The sequence below is a fragment of the Lepidochelys kempii genome, chromosome 10 (genome assembly GCF_965140285.1).
Source record: "Lepidochelys kempii isolate rLepKem1 chromosome 10, rLepKem1.hap1, whole genome shotgun sequence".
Taxonomy (NCBI): domain Eukaryota; kingdom Metazoa; phylum Chordata; order Testudines; family Cheloniidae; genus Lepidochelys; species Lepidochelys kempii.
In genome coordinates, this window is record NC_136389.1 from 37282664 (window position 1) to 37293150 (window position 10487).

Sequence of the window (10487 nt, forward strand, 5' to 3'; positions counted from 1 at the left end):
AGCTGGTTGATTGATCTTCCACAGGAACCCTTGGCTCCAGCCGAAAAGATGGTTTTGGCAAGGTGGAGAGCAATAGAAATGGCTGTCAGATGGCTCTGAGTCATGGGGTGGGGGAGGAGGCTGGAGTGAATGTGAGCTTGGAGAGAGAAGAGCTCACCAGAACTAGTCCTTCCATTCAGCTAGACTTTCTTGCAACTTTAACCCATTTACGTTTCTCAGAACTTTCAATGGAAGGGTTCCAAGTAGCCACCTGTGCCATATGTGCCCGTAATAGACTCATGGGAGCTTGTAGATCCCCCATAAAAGGAATTCTAAGTGTGGGTCATTTCAGTGTCGAAAAATTCAACATTGTGTTTGCCGGCAAATATCTATTGAGCCACAAAACTCTAATTTCCAGGTACTTTCCAACTATTTCTTTTAGGGTGACCCCTGATTTTCCTCTTCAGTCCCCTGATTTAGTTGGGGATTGGTCCTGCTTAGAGCAGGGGGTTGGACTAGATGACCTCCTGAAGTCCCTTCCAAACCTGATATTCTATGATTCTATGATCCCTGAGCTGCTCTTTGTACCTATGGACCACATATGAGCACCTCACAGATAGGCATGACTTTATCCTCACAACACTCCTGAGAGGCAGGGAAACATCATTCTCGCCATGGAGAACTGAGGCACAGAGAGATTGTAAGTGACTGGCTCCAGGTCACCTAAGGACTCAGTGACAGAACTAGAAACTGAGTGCACATCTCCTGAGTGACAGGCTACAAACACCCAGTACTACCCGTAGCCCAGCCAGCCAGGCAGCTGCTACAACTGCTTGTCAGGAGTCCCGTCACTGGGTCGTGGTTGGGGAGGTCTGAGGCGTTCCAAGTTAATGTGGCCTCGTTCTGAAACCTGACACAGGTTTTAACCCAGCATAACTCTATTGACCTCAGTAAAATTAACCCCAATTAACACCAGTGTCAGTGAAGGGAGAATCAGGCCTTCCAACTCTTTGCTGCCCTGTGTCTTCCAGGGCCAAATCACTGCCTTTCCACTTTGGTTTCCCCAGCATCCTGCCCCTTCCTCATGTACCTGGCCTGAGATGAAATCATGTTTGGCCAGCAAAACTCAGAACCATATGACAGTCCCAAAGCAGGGTGAATGTCACTGACTAGCAATGTGTGTCTGAAAAGGAAAATTAAGCAACATCTTGTCCTCCAGCAGTGCAGGTAGAATTTGGAGGCTCAGTAGGCTCCTGAAGGCTGCCTTTTCTGAGCACTCAGCAGTCTCAATCATCCTCTGGACCACAGAAGCTGTGCCCTGGGGGCTTGTTGCTTTAAGAAGCATGGGGATAGCTGTGCTGAGTAAGGCTGGTCAAAAAATGCTAATTACTTTTCGCTGGCAATTTTGGAAAATTGGTATGAGGTTGGGGGGGCGTTAAATTTTCCAGTTTTTCATAAAAAAACAAAAACAAAAAAAGTTGGTGATTTTTTTTTCATTTTTTGTGGGAAATTTTACCAAAACCAGAAATTTTTTACTGAAAAATTTATTGTGAGCATTTTTGTTTTCATCACAAAGCCATTTCTCATCCCCAAAAACTGTTTTGAAGGAAAAATTCCAAGCATCTCTAGTGCCAAGGAACTGAGTGTTGTGGCAAGAAGATGTAACTAGATCTTGTGGAATTGGTCCGTCGAGAAGCTGCAGTGAAACAGGACAGAGTGTTTTCTTAAAGGGTGGGTGGTTCCCCTGTCAGAGCAGAAACAATCCCACAAAGATTGAGCCATGCAAATGTGCCTGTTGCCAGAACAAGGGGGTGGGAGGTGGGGTGGAAGAAGAGTATAGGCTGACCAAATAGCAAGTGTGAAAAATCGGGACGGGGGTGGGGGGTAATAGGAGCCTATATAAGAAAAAAAACCAAATATCAGGACTGTCCCTATAAAATTGGGACATCTGGTCACCCTAAAAGAGTATCATCACTGACTCTTGCTCCACTCTGAACATCTCTCTTTGTCTTTCCCCCAGTTGTCCAAGTGAACGTCTTAGACATGGAGACAGTGGCCAACTGGGCTAAGTTCACCGTCAACGTCCTCTCGGTCTACAAGTGCCGCGACGAGCGCGTGAAGCGTGGTGATAACTTCCTGTGGATCCACATGAAAGACCTGGCCTGCAAGTGCCCCAAGATCCAAATCAGCAGAAAATACCTTGTCATGGGGATCAGCGAAAACCCCACTGACCGTCCAGGACTAATGGCAGACAAGAACAGCCTGGTTATCCAGTGGCGGGATGCCTGGACCCGGCGCCTGCGGAAACTGCAGCGGCGAGAGAAGAAGGGGAAGTGTTTGAAACCATGATGGGTTTTGTGTCTGTCCCTTACTAAAGTCCCCGCCCTATGCGCACTCTTCAGACTGTTCCCCAGAGACTCTGTATATATATATAGCGAGAACTGACTCTCCTGTCTATAGTGTATATTTGCGATGGGTTCCTTTGTGTGCGTGAAGGCCCGGGTGTGCCTGGGGGGGGGGTGTCCTTAATGTTGATTAAAAGTAACACAGTAAGGACAAGCCTTTAAAGAGGAGTGAAGTGCAGGATGAGCCCAGTGTTACTAGGTCTGAAGTTGCTCAGAAGATATAAGCAAAAGACCTCTCTGTCTGGGCCCGTCTCCTGTGGGTGTCTCTCAATGTTTCTGATCTCTCTTCCCTTTTGGTGATGAGCTCCATGCCCTGCTTGCTCCCAGTGTCCAAGCACAAGTCCTCAACTCTTCACTTGGCCACAATACACCTGGGTGTGGAGAAGTCTAAGCTCTTCAGTCCCCTTCCCATCCGTAGCAACTGAGACTGACCTGGTGTCAGTTCATGGATTATGAGGTAAGAAGAGACCACTGTGATCATCTCGTTTGCCCTCCTGAATAGCACAGGCCAGAGAATTTCCCTGACGTACCTTCCCCCATTCCCATCTTCTACCCTATTTCAGGTCTCCCTGAAGGGAAAGCAAAAGCATTGGACATAGAGGGTCAGATTCTTCTGTCATATGTACTGGTATAGATAAGGAATAAGTGCATGGCTTGTTAATGGATTTCCATATGCATCCAGTATGAGAGGAGATTCCAGCCCTGGAGTTCCATGAAAAACCAAAGGGTCTGATTTGCCAGTTACACCATGTTAATGCTGATATACCACCACTGATTTCACTGGCATGACACTGACGTTACACAGTGAGAATCAGGCCTTTTGGGTTTATTCAGCGACTGCTGCCATGGACCAGCCCCCACCTACAGACTGGTCTTAGCCAAGGTCACTGCCAAAGGCCCTCTTATATCCTCTCAGAAAATGTGTATGTTTGTGGGGGAAGATCCTCAGCTGGGTGAAAATCAGCCAATTTGTATCAGCTGAGGATCTGGCTCGACATGCATAAATCAGCTGTGGGCCTGATTCTGCCCTGCTTTTCACCTGGTGTAGTTATTTTCATCTGGGCCAAAGGACTGTGAAATGCTGCCATTTGGACTTGGACAGTGTTTTGCAGAGGTGTAAATGGGGGCAGCAGGTGAAATCCCAGGAAGACTGAGTCCTCGGAGTGTTTTTGTGCTTCCCCAGCCCTCTGAGTCTCAAGGGGTAGGATTGATAAAGCAAAGTTAATGCACTGGTGGTAATGGCGAGAAGCTCTAGTTCACCAGGGCAAGGGAATTGTAGTCCCTTAACACAGGCATATTCCAAATGGGCACAGAGTGGGCCTGGGTGGCTGTTGGATTGGATCTACTCAGAGGGCAGGAAATGGTGCAGCAAGATAACGGAGCAGCCTGGAAACAGAGTGTGGCGGGATAATCCTTGTAAACCAATTGCCGTGGGCACCTGTGGCTCAGGGAGGCATTATGCTGCAGAGCAGTTTAAGACTGAGGCTCATTGGCAGAGCTGTGTGAGGGCCCAGGCCTAGCACAGGGACCATTGCAGGTTAAGATACTGGCAGAATTGTGTAGTAGCTCAGGAATGGAAGAGTGTGTTGTGAGGCCAGACTGAGGTGATCTGCATAGTGATGCAGGACTGAACACCAGGAGGTGCTTTGGGGCATGGTTAAGGTACATTAGCAGAGCTGGCTGACGGCCCAGAATTGGCTTAGCAAAGTTCTTTGAGGTCAGGACTGTCATGCACTGAAGGCCCATGAATGCTGGCAGAACAAGGGGTTGCTGAAAATCAAAGTTCCATAGCTGTGGGAGGACCAGAGACAGACTAGCAAATGGTCACATGAGGTGTGCTAGCTGGACTAGTTTGCCCAGCGGCAGCCTTTGCTCCTTCTCACAGCAGACAGCACTAGCAGGTGCACCCTTGTGTTTGCATTAGTACATGGAGCAGAGTGGAAATGCACATTCCTGACACCTAATCACTACTCATGTTATTTACATTCAGCCTCCATCATGGGATGGTCATTGAATCACAATCCAGTCGTCCCCCCTCCCCCCCCCCGGCCAGGCCCCAGCAGGTAATGTCACCTGGGACCATACATGTGAGGCCATGTTTTCTTACAATGCCAAAACCTGGCTAATTATTGAAATCAATTGCAAAAAAACCCTACCCTTTTCTCCAGGGGGCCTGTGAGTTCACACTGCAGCCTGATTCTCCTCTCATACCAATTTTACACCAGTGCAACTTGCTTGATTTGAGTGCAGTTACTCCTCATTTACCCTGGTGTAAGTGTGATCAGGACCAGACCCACAGTGTGCTGTGTCACACATATTTTGCACACCCACTGAACACCAAAGCCCTGACGCTGATCTCATTTACACCCATGTAATTCCAGAGCAACACCATTAAAGGCACCTGAGCTACCCTGGATTTACATTGATGTAACTGACCTCTGGAGTTGACCCCCCCCTCAAAAAAAACAAACCCACAAGCCATTGCTGTGCTAGGAATTGTCATTTCCTAACCAATGTACACCATGGGGCAAACTCAGGCCTGGTGTAAGAAGCTGCAATGCCATTTTTGACTATGCTTAGGGAAGAAGCTGTACAATGGTTTATTATTGTAGGGTTACAAATAAAGCCCATTTTGTTTGTGGCCCTACTAATGTATTCTAGCAGAACAACACTCTAGCAACCTTCAGGGCTCATTTTTGGCTTCTGAGCCGTACCAATGCCCCCTCCATCCCGTGTCAATCTCCTTACCTACTGCTGACACATGCAAAGGGGCACCTAGAGCCTGACTGCAGCATAAGCTAGCGTGGCAGCTGCCTAGCCTACTCCAATGAGGGGTGGGAGGCTGAGACCTGTCTCCCAGAATGTGGCTCATGGGACACGGGAATACTGGCTAGAGCGTGGTGGAGCGGCGCGAATGCCCAACACCTGTGGGCCGGCAATGAGATGGGGGGCAGGGCTTCCAGAGTTGCGCTGAATATAGTAATTGACATAATGGCCACAGGCGCCTTGACAAGTAACAGACTCGTGTGTCACTAACACAGTTGTGACACGGGCCCATTTGTAGCATAGTAACTGCTCGTCCCTCGGGTCACCTGCATTGATGTAGTTGCTTGGCAGGGCTTTGAGCGAACTCGCACGCTCCTGGCGTTAAATGTTACAGGTACTTTTTGTTTAAAATGTTCCTGTGAATTACAGCCACACAGTGAGAACAAACGTCATGTCCCCTCCCGCTCCACATACAGCCCCTTGTGCTCTCAGGAGTGGGGGAAAGGGCCCAGGTAGCACAAGGGTGGTGCACAATCTGTTCAGGTGCCAGCTGATGGGGAAAATGCACGGAGCACCCATGCCCTGCTTTAGCCTAATGTGACTCTACCTTCCCGTCCCTCCGGTGTCTGTGAGCCACAGGACCTGGTCCACCCCCGCCTTACCCTGTGTGCAGTCCGTTAACACCAGTGCAACGTGGTCATGCAACCTGTTACCAAGTAATGGGCCAGACCCTCAGCTGCTGCAGTCTGTCATAACTCCACGGGGGGCAACAGAAGCACTTCTACTTTACACCAGCTGAGGAGCTGGCCCAGGAGTGGGAGTGCTTGACACCCCCTTGCAGCACACAGGGTGCAGGGTAGGGGAGAATCAGGCCCACAGGCCTCTGCAGCGGTGTGATGGGCCCTGGTCAACTCCCACTGAAGCCTAAAGAGGCTTGTTCTGCTGGCTTCTATGGGCACAGTCGCCATCACTTTCGCTGTCCCTAGTTTCTTGGGGGTAGGGGAGACGGGGTGTGTGTGTGTGTCCGTGTCCGTGTATGTGTGCTGTTCCTGTTCTGCAACAAAGACCCTCTCAAAGTGACCAGGAAAGTGTGCAACTGTCACAGTAACTGCTTAACTCCCAAGCTGCTAGGCACAAACCAAGAGAAGGGTGTTTTTTTTGTGGAGGGGTTTTGCATGGTCGCTGAGAACGGCTGCTCCTGGGTGAATATGCTGTGGAGAATTTCTCACTTTCTCATGCACTAAATGCCACTTGGGCTGCACCTTTTGGGGGAGGAAACTCACCCCACATAGAGTTGCGGCACAAGTGCATCTTAAATCACACCTACACCCTGAGTGGGGCTGCAGGGGCGCTGAAGCTGCCTGCTGACCATCTGTACAAGGGGTAGATTTCACTGCTGTAGCTTATGAACCTTGCGTGCCCAGACTGCAGCCTGAGGGTCAAATCCAACCCAGCCCAGCCTAAAACAAAGCTCACTGCTGCTCTCTCTGTGTCAGGTGAGGACAAAACTGTCGGGTTTGACAGCTGGTGAACTCAGACCACAAGGCATTTCACGTCATATTCCTTTACTGAGCAGGTAAATGCTATGGTTGACATTTGCAAAGCTGGCTAGGGGAGTTAGATGCTGCTCTAATTAAAGAGGCACATCTACAGCCCCTAGGCTGCTTGGAGACTCTCAGCCTGTGCCTGTGTGCCTTTACTTTGTATTTAAACATACAACCATATAAGGGCAGATTCAGGACAGTTTTTGGTGTTTTGGCAAGTTGCCCTTGAACGTTGCAACGTTTGGGCACCCAGAATGGTAGGTATGACATGGGCCAAGCCTGCTGCAGGAAACACCATCTCCCTGACCCTCTCCTCAGGCCAGCTTTGGACCTCTAGGTTATAACCTGTATGTCTTGTCAATAGTTTCCAATATGCAACAGAGCAAAAGAATTGGAGGGAGGCTGTGGACCAGGACATCTCCATGAAATAATGTTGAATATGTAAAAAAAAAATAACAACCAATGTTATGGAACATAGTGTAACATATATAAGATATGTACTTTTTCTTTTTTATTATTATTGTTTTTAATAACACGAGTCTAATGTGTATTGCCTGCCTAAATCGGTGTTTTCTTTCCCTGAGACTGCAGTTTGCATTTGGCTTTTGATGCTAAACTGTTGATGACACCTCATCCCCCACCCCGGACATGGGTTCAGCTGCTTCTTAATTGCACCAGTAAGGCCCACTTGGAAGCATGCCTCGCGCAGAGCACAAGGCAAGTGCTCAGCATAGCGGGGGTAAATGTGCTTATTGACACCAGCTGAAGATCTGTGAGTTTGGGGGGTGGGACTGAGACCCAGACTGGATTCCAAAGGAGGAGGTTCAAGGGATCCCATCAAGATCAAAAGCAAGGACCCTGATTCTGAGCTCACTTAGATGAAATTCAGCCCTGTGCATGCAGCCCTGGGCCTGTGCACGCTGATTACATTCCACTTGCTGTGAGTGGTGCCTCGACTTCAGGCTGGTGTTCTGCACAGGGGTGAAGGTCACTCTTACCCCCATTTTACTCTGGTGCAACCCCATTTGCTTCAGTAACTGGACATGGGGGTCCGAGTGAAACCAAAATCAGGCACTGGGGCCAACTCTGCTGGCAACGATTGGTGCAGCTCCATGGCAATCACGGGACTTGGGGCAGTTTGCACCAGTAGAAAATGTGCCTCCATGGTTTTAAAATTGCCTGTAGCTTTGTTACTAGCGCCACCTTTGCTAATGAAATATGCCTCCTCAGCTGGTGTAGATCAGCACGGCTGCAGGGGTTACAGCGGCACGCCACAGCGGAGGTGCTGCCTCGGCCCTCTGAAAGGGGTAGAGCAAAAAGCCCACTTCTCTTCACTTGGTGGAGCGTAAAGAAAGGCTGGCCAGTAATCACACAGAAAACGGCCACCGAGGCGAGCCGATGATACGAGTAGGGGATGGTGCATACACACGCTTACTGGTCACGCTTATGTTAAGGGTCCACTTACAAATAGTTTCTATAAGGTGGATAAATAATTAACAGATGCTATAAGCATGTGACAGCTATGAGTGGTCTGTGTGACAGCAGGTTATGAACAAATCAGGAGGCAGTGTTACAGATGATTATATGTAATCTATTGACCTGTTGGATTGTATAACAATCTGTAATAAATGATGGACTATTTATTAAACCATCTATTAACATTTTATTAACCCTTTATAAGCTATTTAGAAACGGACTCTGAAAATAGAGGGTGCCACTGACTAGCAGGCATGTTAATCTCAATAATTTAGCTTCCCTGAGCAAATTTTCTCACTTTTGTCACTTCTTGACCCTTCTTCCAGGCCATATTAAATGCCATTTCTTCCATACTAAGCCCTGGCACACCTCGCCTCTGGCTGCTGAGAACTGCCATTTACTGCTAGCTCTGAAGATGGTTTTAATCCATGACAGACTTTGCCTCTAACTCTGGAGTTACCAGGTTTCCTTAATAGCCTCGTGAGGATTTAATCAAAAATTCAACCCTGAAATTCTAAGTGCATCACATCCCCTCTTCTCCTGGTTCTAAAGGGCCTAGCAGGCTGGGGAGCAGTCAGGCGTGGTTTGTTACATGCCGCCCGATGATTGAGTATTTTTTGGTTAATCTAAACCTAATCACATCGATATGTGTCTTACTTTTAAGCCCTGAAGCAGAGCTCTGTGGAGCTGGAAAGCTTGTCTCTCTCGCCAACAGAAGTTGGTCCAATGAAAAATATCACCTCTCCCACCTGGCTGCTCTAATAGCCAGGGCCAACACAGCTACAACAACACTGCAAACATACTTTTAGTCTAATCTGTCCGTCTGTCTATCCTCACCAGCATTTTTAATGCGCCTCTCATAATGTCTTGGCACCAGAGCTACAGTTAAGGATTTCCCTGAAATTCATAGAGTTTAAGGCCAAAGGGCCCACCGGCTCATTCAGTCTGACCTCCTGTTTGTCACAGGCCACCAACACAACCCAGTCACTTGCCCACTAAAGTCAACAATCAAAATAAGACCAAAGTATTACAGCCCTCAGGAGACGAGGCTGTTCTGTGCCACAGGCAGAGAACAAGAGGGACTGAGGTGCACCAGTGCCTGAGGCCCAGCAGGGCAGATGTACCCAGATAATCCCAGCAAGTGACCTGCATAAATGGCTCTGTGCTCTTTCGGTCTTTAACTTCAGTCACTGTTAGAACTGAGATATGGTCTTCCTTCTGCTTTTTCCCTGACCCTCACTGTCTCCTGCCCACCGGAAGTGAAACCGATGGTTCCTTCTGGGGGAAAGCAGCTCTTGCATTTTGCTCCATAACCAGGCATAGGGCTTATTCTGATACCTTCTGGGCCTTTGTTCCACATCTGGAGCCATCTGACCAAGAACACTGTGCCCTGTTCCCAGAGAAGCCTTGCTCCGGCTGCGGACAGGATGAGATAGTATATTCGGGTGTGCCATTGTCACCACACCCATTGCTTACTTAGCTGCCCACTGATCACTGTGCCCCACAGCTCCAGGCACAGGAAAGCCAGAGATGCTGTTGGAGAGTGAGCCAGCCTGACTCTCCCTGACATCTTGAAGGAAGTTAGTTAACTAAGGCTAGGATTTCCAAAAGAGACTAAGGGAGTTAGGCACCCAATTTCCATTGGAATTCAGTAAGATCTGGGTGCTTAACTCCTTAGAAATCCCAGTCTGTGCTCATAACACTTACCGTATACCATGGCACCCTCCAGCCCTCCATGCATTGGCAGCAACAAAAGACTGTTATCCTAATTGTGGGAGTAGCCACTAGAGGGTGATGCAACAGGCACAATGCAAGTGTGTTATGCATGCACATCGTTGTATAAAGTGTGCTGGAGACAATGTATTTGCTTTGCTTGCAGCGTTGCTGGGCGGGGGGGTGGTGTTTTGTCAGGTTTTTCAATTAATGTTGCATCTTCCCAATGAAGGTGTAACTCTCTTCAGGCAGTTCTATGGCCACCTAACCTCTCCTCCTGCCCCAGATCCCTTTGGCTTGGTCAAGTCACACACAGCAAGGGAAGGCCAGGTGGCAAAAGGAGGGAGGTTTCCTGCATCAGGCCAAGTGTACAGGGAACATAAGGAAACCATTAATTGATTGGCTGACCTGCCCTGTGTTTTTGTAAGGAACAGTTAAAGACAGGGAACGGTTGGGGTCAGAGGGGTGGCCATCTGGTGAAACCCATTGGCTTCCTTCGGTGCAGGTTTTCCCACTGCTGAGTTAAAAGAATGAGTTAAAGGCCCAGCTCTGACCCTGGCCACTCCCAGGCTAGCTGCTACTTCCTGCTCTTGGCTAGGACCTG

At 48.7% G+C, this 10487-nt stretch overlaps 1 protein-coding gene across 1 annotated transcript in view; it reads left to right on the top strand.

Moving 5' to 3' along the window:
- NTN3 (netrin 3) overlaps positions 1 to 8325 on the top strand; it is an 88831-nt gene extending 80506 nt beyond the window's left edge. Inside the window, exon 7 of the mRNA XM_073362904.2 lies at positions 2000 to 8325. Within this exon, the coding sequence (XP_073219005.1) occupies positions 2000 to 2328 (329 nt within the window). The 3' untranslated portion in view covers positions 2329 to 8325. The remainder of the gene's footprint in view (positions 1 to 1999) is intronic.
- The last annotated feature ends 2162 nt before the right edge of the window (positions 8326 to 10487 follow it).